An 11656-nucleotide genomic window follows, 5' to 3' on the forward strand; every position below is an offset into this window, starting at 1 on the left:
TGTGAACGCCAACGATAATCACGGAAATCCGTGTGGCGTGTGTAAACATCGGGAAAATGTTTTCGATGGTGAGGATCCTGTGCGAGGATTTGTTGATTACATCACGTCGATGGGTAAGACGTATAAAAAAGTAGTTTGTATTGCACATAACGCGAAAGGCTATGATTCACAATTCGTTTTGAGAGACGTCATGAAACGCATTAACAGTCAAATTAAAGCGATAATTAACGGAACAAACATTATCTTGATGGATTTTGGGGATAATAAATTTATAGACAGTTTAAATTATTTTCACATGGCTCTTGCAAGTTTACCGAAAGCTTTTGGATTGGGGAATATAGCGAAAGGCTATTTTCCACATTTTTTCAATACAAAAGACAATCAAAACTACGTAGGGCCTATACCTGATAGAAAATATTATGGTGCTGACACTATGGGAGTACAAGATCGTGAAAAATTCTTATCCTGGTATTATGATCGTGTCGAAGAAGATTATGAATTTGATTTTCGTAAAGAAATTCTTCATTATTGCAGACTTGATGTTACAATTTTGAGACGAGCCTGTGTTGAATTTCGAAAACTGATTATGAATGCTGGAAATGTCTGTCCTTTTACAGAATGTGTAACGATTGCTTCTACATGCATGCGTATTTTTCAAACAAATTTCTTAAAAGACAAGCAGATAGGCATTATACCACAGGGAGGATATCGGTTAGGGAAAACGCAGTCGAAAATCGCAATTGAATGGCTCTTGTGGCGCGAACATTGCGAGAATCATCGAATAATACATGCCGGACGAACTCGTGAACACAGAACAACTTCAGGCCTGCGTCTAGATGGTTTTTGGGAGGATACCGCGAATAATAATAAGAAATATGCATATCAGTTCCACGGATGTTATTGGCACGGATGCCCACGGTGTTTCAAATTCAATAGAGATAAAGAGTTAAGTCACAAGGATACACTAGAGAGCCGATATGAGAGAACAGGGGCGATTACACGGGAATTGCGACACTCGGGTTATGAAGTCGTTGAAATGTGGGAATGCGATTTTATTCGTCAAAAAAAGACAGATCATGTGTTGGCGAATTTTGTAGAAAACGTTGATCAGCAAATGTTTATAGCTCTGGATCCGCGCGATGCATTTTTCGGGGGACGAACAGGAAATACCGTAACACATTATGATGTAAAAGATAATGAGAAAATTCGCTATGTTGACGTTTGTTCGTTATACCCATACGTTTTAAAGACAGGGATTTTCCCGATTGGCCATCCCACTGTCCATGTGGGGCGTGATTGTCAGCTTATATGCCCTAATAATAATATTTCGCGGATAGAAGGTCTCGTGAAATGTCGCGTTTTACCCCCTCGTCAATTATTTCACCCTGTTTTACCAGTGAAAGCCCATGGAAAGTTACTGTTCCCTCTCTGTCGATCATGCTGCGATGATCTTGTACAAGACAATTGCCCTCATGATGATCCCGCTGATCGCGAATTTTTGGGAACTTGGGTCGCTCCAGAACTTCGTAAAGCCGTAGAAATGGGGTACAAAATATTAGAAATCAGTGAGCTTTGGGAGTATAAGAGTACTACGCGTTATAATCCTGTGACGCGAACAGGTGGATTATTTGCCGAATACATTAACACTTTTTTGAAAATAAAACAAGAGGCTTCGGATTGGCCTGCTGAGTGTGTAGATGATGAATCAAAGAATAGATATATTGCTGAATATGAGACGCGAGAAGGTATAAAACTTGACAAAGATAAAATTCAAAAGAATGCAGGATTAAGAGCCGTAGCAAAACTTTGTTTAAACTGTCTCTGGGGTAAATTTGGGGAGAGGGAGAACTTGACAAAAAAAGCTATTATTCGAACACATGAGGAATTTGCAAATATAATGTTTAATCCTGAAATTGAAGTAACAGGACTTGTTCCTGTCGATAACGACACTCTCTTCATGTCCTGGAAACATTTAAACGAGGCCGCGGAAATGTCCACTAAGGCTAATGTCGTTATTGCGGCTTATACAACCGCTCACGCGCGTCTAAAACTATATTCTTATCTAGAAAAACAGCAAGAACGTGTTTTATATTATGATACAGATTCGGTAATTTACGTCAGCGATGGATCAAATGAATTACCGCTAGGGAATTTTCTAGGGGATTTGACCGACGAAGTAGAGGGCTACGGAGAAGGAAGTTTCATTACTTCTTTTGTCTCTGGGGGGCCTAAATTTTATACTTATCGCGTAAAAAAACCGGACGGTAGTATTGCGGAAGTTAGCAAAATAAAAGGGGTTAGACTGAATTATGAATCGCGTAAACAAATTCATTACGACTCGATTCGCGCGCTCGTTGTCGATAAAGCAGATCCCTACCAGATCGACTATCATGGTATTCGTCGGACAGTGTATCATGACGTCATCACGAAACCTGAGAGTAAGATCGTACGTGCGACAGGCCCAAAACGGCGGCTTGATGGTTTCGCGACACTGCCCTATGGTTTCAAAAAACCGCGATTTAACCGCTGCTAGTTGGCGCGCACTGTTTATTTGAAAATTAAGTATTTTATCAATTTAGATTGATTGTAGTAGTTTTGTATAATATTGTTATGCACGAAAAACGTTTGTAGGCCTGCATTATTTAATAATTAATTAAACAATTTAATGAGTAGGGGCTATTCCTTCACTCGCTTAATATTTATTTGTAGACTCGAATAGTTATTATTAAGGGATAGGGAATCGTTTGTTGATAATTAATATCCAAATTACATATTTTTAAGTTTATTTGTTCATTAGATATTAATTTTTAAAAAAATGGGCCCTACAGTGTTTACATTTGCGCAGAGCCTCCTGGTGTCAGGAGGCGGCCCTACGGTTTTACCGACACTGTGGAATTCTGGGAATGTACGTTTGTGGGAGGGGTTACCGACTGTCAGGGGGGCGCCACCGTCAATTTTGACGGGGCGGGTTTTCAGCCGTTCGTATTTCGAATTGAAATACAAAGTTTCAAAACCCCGCGGCCCGCGTAAATGAAAATTAGCGTAAGAAAAATGTATGTTATCTATGAAAAATAAATAAATAAATAAATAAAAACTAGATAAAAAAGATTCCCTTTGAGTTTATTCCCCACCCAATTCCTATTTAATAATAATTTAAAATTAAAAGGAGGAAATGTTTAAAAAGAAGGACAACAAATGGTTATTGAAAATATTTTTATTAAAAAAAAAAACTTAAAACTAAAATACAATTTTTTTTAAAATAATAATCTTAAATGTAACATAAGTTCTTAATATGTAAACTTAAAAGTAAGGGAAGGGATCATGCAAACAGAAAACAATTATTTAAAAAAAATTTATTTATTTAAAAAAACTTAAAACTAAGCTACAATTTATTTTAAACTTAAAACTAAAGGGAAGTATAATTTTATTACATAATTTTATTAAAAAATAAAAACTTGAATCTAAAATAGAAATTTTTTTTTTGTTTAAATGTTAAAATTTTTTTTTTTGGTTTTGTTTTATAATTTAAAACTAAGGGAAATAAATAAATAAACACACAAGAAAATATTCATTTTTTAAATTTAATTTTATTCAAAAAACTTAAAATTAAAAATACATTTTTTTTTTAATTTAAAATTAAATGGGAAGGGGGGGGGCAGTGGCCTCAGTCCCACTGCTCCAGGTCCCAATTCTCCTCTGTCAGGTCTGGCTGAGTGGGCTCCTCCCCGAAGAGGATCCTTAGCGCCCAGGCATCCTTCACGTCGTATAGAGCGAGCGGCTGCTCGCCCTCGGCCTCCAGGCCACGCGCCTCGCGCCTCAGAGCGCGGACCCACCGCGCTCTCGGGGTGTCTGGGCCGACACCTCCCTCCCAGCGAGCTCCGTGCTGTAAACAAAAAAGAAAAAAACACATTAATATTAAATATATCTATGATTATAAGAAAATGAGGAAAAAAAGGGGGGTATTTCAGGAAAGGAATGACAGGAAGGGGTTAGAGGGGATAAAGGGAATAGAGAGAGAGAGAGAGAGAGAGAGAGACAGAGAGACCCAACTCACCAGATATTCCTCGTCCTCCGAATCCGCCAACCATTTGGCGGCCCTGGCGTGCAAATCCTGGATGGCGAAAATATTTTCGCCTTCCAGGGTTTCACCCTCTGCGTCCTCCCACCGCAGCCACTCGTTGGCCGCCCGCAGGTAGGCCCTCTCCCTCCTGGTTGCCTGCATCTGTAAAAAAAAAAATGAATTAGAAATAAAAACAACCCAATGAATTCAAAAATTAAAACAAACGAAAAAACGAAAACAACAACCAAAAACGCACGAAAAACCGCAAAACTAAATTTAAAAAACTAAAAAACTAAAACAAACGAAAAATTAAAAGCTGAAACAACAAAAATTGAAATGAAAAAAAATACGCGGATGTGAAATTTTAAAACGCGAAACGTCTACCCACGACGGGTCGACATTTAAACAATATAAAAATACGCGATATAAAAACATCAAGAACACGTGGACGTGAAATAACAAAACCCCAAAATCAAACCGCGGCCACGAAAACACAGAAAACCGCGAAACCCAACGAAAAACATGCAATAAATAAATATGTAAAAACTTACCTCGCGGGCCAAGTGCTCCTGGCACGCTCCTGCACACGTCACCTTCACCATTTTTTTAAAATAAAATAACAAAAACACAAAAAAAAACACTAAAACTTGACGAGGCACTAGTCGTCGGGGATGGTGATGGTGAAAGAGGGCGAGTAGTGGAACCTCACGGTTTATATAACTTCTGCCCCACTATTCGCCCTCAACCCTCTAAACCGTAAGTTAGAGGGAGATGAGGGTAAGGATTTATGTAGGAAAGACGAGGAAAAAGTCAAAATTGTTCTCTAAACCCTCTAAACAACGAGAAGGAAAGAGACAATAAACGAAAGACTACAGGACGCCGACGAAGAAGAAGCGAGAGAGAAATTTCTCCTAGCTTCTACGTGAAAAAAAAAGGGCTGGGGACAGGAGAGGGAATATTGGGTCTTGCCTAGCAATAAAAAAAAAGTCAAGACTCACAGGTAATGCAATAAAATGTATGACTTTTATTTCAGGTATTCAAAAAAATACAGACATGTTTAATGAATTTTTAACCCGAACGGTTACTGGGTGATAACGGGGTGAAATCAAGACTCTGGATGACCAATCCTTCATCATCATCATCCCCGCTTTGATCCAATTGCATCGCAATTTGATCAAGCTCTTTTTGGCGCTGCGTTGGAGCCCATCGCCCTTCGTAATCGTCCTCGCGATTCCTTTGTTCTAGATTCGCGCCCAACGCGACTAGAACGGCCTCGATTTCCTCGATAGTTTTTCGCGGTTCTGAAATGAAAAAAATACAAGATTAGCTTAAATCAATCTAATCTCAAAATTCATATGATTGATTGATTGAATATTTACTTTTCGGGGTTGAGGTCGCGAAATTCAATGGTCCAAGCTGAGCATCTTCACCCTCGCGTTCCAGGATTAAATTGATGACTGATGGAGTGCTGGGAATGATCTCGATCGATGAATCCAATTCCATCATGGGCTCAGGGATGATATCCTTCGATGTGTTGTCCTTGGATCGATTTTTTTCTGATTCGCGAGCTCTAAATTGTCTTTGTTTTTCCTTAGCTAGTTCGCGACGTTTTTCGCGAGCGATAAAGTCGGCCTTCTTTTTTTCCGCGAGTTTTAAACGTTTTTCGCGAGCCTGTATTTTATTCAGATCCTTTTTCTTATCAATGTAGTTCACTTGATTGAATAAATCAAGATCTTTTTCTAACATATTAATCCATAACTTTTTTTCTTCTGTACTCACTTGCATGATTTCACTTGTTTTTTTATTATTGACTTTCAGGATTTTAGAACCACTTTGAGTGCTACCGGCTGATTTATGGCCCAATCGTCTGGTTGAGTTTTTTTTCTTCATCTTTTCAACCGTTTGGAGGTCAAAGTCAATATTTATGACAGGGGCTGTCTTGGAAATTTCACGTCGTTGGAGTTTCACTTTTTTCACTATTTTTTCAATTGATCTTTTCTCATCACTGTTATATTGCACTACACGATCACTAATTATCTTAATTCCGTTTTGATTGGCCTTGTTTCCACCATATTTAGATTTTTTAGGTTTAAAAGTTCCAGGCTGATAACCTGATTGATAACTGGATTTTGGAGATGAGTTCATTTGACTTGATGTCATTTTGACGTAAAAAACGTAAATGCAGTAAAATGATCTCACTGGGGTCCTTGATGCATCCCTAGTTTAGAGGAGGAGGGGCTAAGTTTTCCACACTTTTTTGAAGATTTGCCCTTGGTGGGGGGGCCTTTGCATACCTGATGGGGGCGGATGCTCGAGTTTTCCTTTTTTTTCGCCCCCCACTTGTTTTGCATTTGTTGACTATTGAAAGGAAAGGTCAATGATTGGCCCATTTCCTTTCTTGTAGACCAATGTCTCCTCCCCCGCAGGGAGATAATATTCTTCCTCACACGCCCTAAAAAAGTAGTACCAATAGAGTTTTTCCCCCACTCCTGCTTTGCATAATCTTGTGTGTTCTATGCAGTCGAAAAAACCATTTGACTTCGACATTTTATATAATAATACATCACTATTATGCACAATTGCTTTAGTAACCACAGCCAAAGTTTTTGCATTTTTCGCATATTTCTTTTCATTTAATAAATTCGCGATTGCAATGCTTCTCAAGGATGGAGGATTATATCTCATTTGAAAATTCGATTCGATTTCTTTATTAGATTCTGCAGGTTCTTCATTGTAACATACTTTAAAAGTCGTACACATGTCTATGCCCTCATCTTGAGAGTGTAATTTATCCCTGCGATATCTGATATGGATTTTATTCCATATTTCACCGAGAAATTTATATTTGCATACACAAGAAGGATCAACAAGGAAATCTTCCACTTCGCATTCCAATCCTGACCCTATCGCGATTTTCCGCGCTTTTGTTGGACTGCACATGTCATCACTATCTAGGTAATCATCATCGGTATATTTATCAACACATACGCGTACTCTTTTCTGGCGAAATTGAGGCTTTTGTCGTCCCTCATACGATTCGCGACCCGCGAGATATTTTTTAAGGGACTCTAAATCGTAACTTTCAAAGTTTTTAGACATTTTTACTATTGCAATGCCTTTTAACGAATGACAACAAACGCGTCACTCGATTTAACAAAAAAAATCGGTATAGGAAGGTTCCATGGTAAGAGTGGGGGTACCGCGCAACATACAAAAACCGCGAAAGTGGGGCGCATGTGTGACGCCGCCGCCGCAGAACTCCCTGCGGTGGGGGATAATGTGTGACGGTTATAGGTCTGTCATGCGTATAGTGGGGGATTCTGCCCCCTCCACTCTCATACGTAGCGCTATAAAACGCGGGTGCTCGCGGTGGATTTGATTCAGTCGTCCTGATTTCATCCATTCATTTTTTCAACATGGAGAGCAACAAACAAAAGGGATTCAGTGATGCTGAACAGCATGTGGTCTTGTCTCAAGTTATATCTTTGAATAGATCAGAGACAAAACAAATTCGTGTCGGCTTAAAAGTTACGTGTTTCGGTCAATTCGTCCCGGTTGTGCAATTTATGGGCGTACGCCCGAAACGCGCCATATTGTCAATGACACGAGAAGAATGGACCCTTTTTTTCAACGATTTGGATGCTGTAACCGATTACTTTGACCCTGAGAAGTTCCACCCAAAGATCAACCACAATCTACCTGCAAAGGAATTTGGGGCCATAAACGTGAAATTCCACCGCAGTTTTGAAAATCCCTGCGTGACCTTTGTTCGCAATGATGATGCAAATCAGACTCCCATAATGATGATGGGACAGAGCATCATTACATTGAAAAACAAGGCTGCATGGATTAATCAGTGGCTGGATTTCTTGGAGACATTGCCTCTCAAGGAATATAAGGAATCGCTTGTACAATCAATTAAAGGAATTGCTATGAATTATATGGATTATAATAGAATGCCTGCCACGGAGGATCTTCATCATCGCATACGCGTAAATTTCGAGGAAATTTATCTCTTGGCTCGCGATGATCTTCGACGTACAATACCCCACGAAAATCTTGGTTATTTGTATCAATTATTTGGAGAATTATTCCATAATTGTTACAATTATTTGGATAAATTCGCGGGAGGGGCTTACAGAATGCCCTCATATTGAAAAACCATACACATATGATTTTATGTAACTCATTTGTAAAATGGAACCTACGATTTTATGAAATATAAAAAAAAAGATGAAATTTAAACCCTATGTTTAATTATTTATTACAAAAACCCTCAACATCTTTTCAGGTATAAAAAAGACGGAAGGCAAAAAACATTTTTTATCTTTAAATAAAAAAAAAAACCTTTTAAAAGGAAACAACATGCACTAAAAGAGAGAGAAAAACATAGTCAAAAAAAAAGGAGACATCGTTGAGAATTTTTCCAACGGTCTTCCATAGAAAGGGAAAATTTATTACCCTAAAAAACCTGTAAAAAAAAAAGCATTCATATACTGCGCCATTCATGCCAGGGCATTGCGCAATCCTCCATCTAAAAAAAAAAATAATGGGCCAGTTTCCCTTAACACGTGAACGACATTCCATTGCATAACAATGGAATGCTTTCAGGCGTTTTGGGACCTGCCCGCATTCCTTGCCACCCACCCACCACCCACTTCCTGTCGAACAATGACATTTTTTGGGGACCCTCACCCCAGGGGGCCCTAGAGCGGCGACGTCCTCCTCAAAGGACAATGGGGAAAACGTGTTCGGACACGTCTGGAAAAAGGGGGGAAGGGGGGCGATTCCTGGAAGAAAATTCGCCAATCGTGCCCACTTACTACTGTGTGATCCCAAATCAGGGCCCGTTTTGCTCTAGGAGGCCCAGGAGCCGAGAAAAACGCGAAAAACTAAAAAAATCGACTTTAGAAAATTCCCGGACCCATAGAAAAATCGGAAACCGTCTCACGAATCCAATGGCGCCAGCCAAATTGTCCTAGCTATGATATTTCCAAAGATATCGACGGAAAACGGTGTGATCCCAAATCCGGGCCTTTTTTGCTCTAGGAGCCATAGGAGTTGGACTGATGTGCAGGCGGAGAGCAATCGGACTGATGTGCAGGAGCAGGAGGATCGGACTGTCTGACGAAAAACGGTGTGATCCCAAATCTAGGCCCTTTTTGCTCCAGGAGCCATAGGAATTGGACTGCTGTGCAGGCGGAGAGCAATCGAGCTGATGCGCATGCGCAGAAGAGTCGGACTGAAGCGCAGGCGCAGAAGCATCGGACTGATGCGCAGGCGCAGAGGAGTGGAACTGATGCGCAGGAGCAGGAGGATCCTACTGACGCGCACGCGCAGAGGCATCAGACTGATGCGCAGGCGCAGAGGAGTGGTATTGATGCGCAGCAGCAGAAGAATCGGACTGATGCGCATGCGCAGAGGCAACGGACTGATGCGCATGGGCAGAAGAATCGGACTGACTGACGAAAAACGGTGTGATACCAAATCCGGGCAGTTTTTGCTCTACGAGCCGCAGGCGACCTGAAAAATGCGAAAAACGAAAAAAATTGATTTTAGAAAATTCCCGGACCCCTAGCAAAATCGGAAATCGTCTCACGAATCCAATGGCGCCGGCAAAATTGTCCTAGCTATGATATTTCCAAAGATATGGGCGAAAAACGGTACGAGCCCAAATCCGGGCCCGTTTAGCTCTAGGAGGCCCAGGAGCCGAGAAAAACGCGAAAAACCAAAAAAATCGACTTTAGAAAATTCCCGGAGCCGTAGAAAAATCGGAAATCGACTCACGAATCCAATGGCGCTAGCCAAATTGTCCTAGCTATGATATTTCCAAAAATTTGGGCGAAAAACGGTATGAGTCCAAATCCGGGCCCGTTTTGCTCTAGGAGGCCCAGGAGCCGAGAAAAACGCGAAAAACTAAAAAAATCGATTTTAGAAAATTCCCGGACCCCTACAAAAATCGGAAATCGTCTCACGAATCCAATGGCGCCAGCCAAATTGTCCTAGCTATGATATTTCCAAAGATATGGGCGAAAAACGGTACGAGCCCAAATCCGGGCCCGTTTAGCTCTAGGAGGCCCAGGAGCCGTGAAAAACGCGAAATACCAAAAAAATCGACTTTAGAAAATTCCCGGAGCTGTAGAAAAATCGGAAATCGACTCACGAATCCAATGGCGCTCGCCAAATGGTCCTAGCTGTGATATTTCCAAAGATATGGGCGAAAAACGGTATGAGTCCAAATCCGGGCCCGTTTTGCTCTAGGAGGCCCAGGAGCCGAGAAAAACGCGAAAAACTAAAAAAATCGACTTTAGAAAATTCCCGGACCCCTAGAAAAATCGGAAATCGTCTCACGAATAGAATGGCACCAGCCAAATTGTCCTTGCTATGATATTTCCAAAGATATGGGCGAAAAACGGTGTGATCCCAAATCAGGGCCCGTTTTGCTCTAGGAGGCCCAGGAGCCGAGAAAAACGCGAAAAACTAAAAAAATCGACTTTAGAAAATTCCCGGACCCATAGAAAAATCGGAAACCGTCTCACGAATCCAATGGCGCCAGCCAAATTGTCCTAGCTATGATATTTCCAAAGATATCGACGGAAAACGGTGTGATCCCAAATCCGGGCCTTTTTTGCTCTAGGAGCCATAGGAGTTGGACTGATGTGCAGGCGGAGAGCAATCGGACTGATGTGCAGGAGCAGGAGGATCGGACTGTCTGACGAAAAACGGTGTGATCCCAAATCTAGGCCCTTTTTGCTCCAGGAGCCATAGGAATTGGACTGCTGTGCAGGCGGAGAGCAATCGAGCTGATGCGCATGCGCAGAAGAGTCGGACTGATGCGCAGGCGCAGGGGAGTCGGACTGATGCTCATGCGCAGAAGAATCGGACTGCTGCGCAGGCGCAGGGGAGTCGGACTGATGCGCATGTGCAGAAGAATCGGACTGAAGCGCAGGCGCAGAAGCATTGGACTGATGCGCAGGCGCAGAGGAGTGGAACTGATGCGCAGGAGCAGGAGGATCCTACTGACGCGCACGCGCAGAGGCATCAGACTGATGCGCAGGCGCAGAGGAGTGGTATTGATGCGCAGCAGCAGAAGAATCGGACTGATGCGCATGCGCAGAGGCATCGGACTGATACCCATGAGCAGAAGAATCGGACTGTCTGACGAAAAACGGTGTGATCCCAAATCTAGGCCCTTTTTGCTCCAGGAGCCATAGGAATTGGACTGCTGTGCAGGCGGAGAGCAATCGAGCTGATGCGCATGCGCAGAAGAGTCGGACTGATGCGCAGGCGCAGGGGAGTCGGACTGATGCGCAGGCGCAGAGGAGTGGAACTCATGCGAAGGAGCAGGAGGATCCTACTGACGCGCACGCGCAGAGGCATCGGACTGATGCGGATGAGCAGAAGAAACCGACTGACGCGTAGGCGCAAAAGAGCCGGACTGATGCGCAGGCGCAGGGGAGTCGGACTGATGCGCAGGAGCAGGAGGATCCTACTGACGCGCACGCGCAGAGGCATCAGACTGATGCGCAGGCGCAGAGGAGTGGAACTGATGCGCAGGAGCAGGAGGATCCTACTGACGCGCACGCGCAGAGGCAT

The 11656-nt window shown here is 42.3% G+C and overlaps 1 protein-coding gene across 1 annotated transcript; it reads right to left on the reverse strand.

Annotated features, from left to right (window-relative positions):
* Nucleotides 1-4971: 4971 nt before the first annotated feature.
* Nucleotides 4972-6222, reverse strand: LOC135161338 (uncharacterized). The gene is made up of 2 exons (XM_064118815.1): nt 5440-6222; nt 4972-5361 (listed from the first exon to the last, which is right to left on the reverse strand). The coding sequence occupies exons 1-2, from the start codon at nt 6218-6220 to the stop codon at nt 5129-5131; spliced, it is 1014 nt and encodes a 337-aa protein (XP_063974885.1). The 5' UTR covers nt 6221-6222; the 3' UTR covers nt 4972-5128.
* Nucleotides 6223-11656: the final 5434 nt, after the last annotated feature.

Source organism: Diachasmimorpha longicaudata, chromosome 4 (assembly GCF_034640455.1).
Source record: "Diachasmimorpha longicaudata isolate KC_UGA_2023 chromosome 4, iyDiaLong2, whole genome shotgun sequence".
NCBI classification, from domain to species: Eukaryota; Metazoa; Arthropoda; class Insecta; order Hymenoptera; family Braconidae; genus Diachasmimorpha; species Diachasmimorpha longicaudata.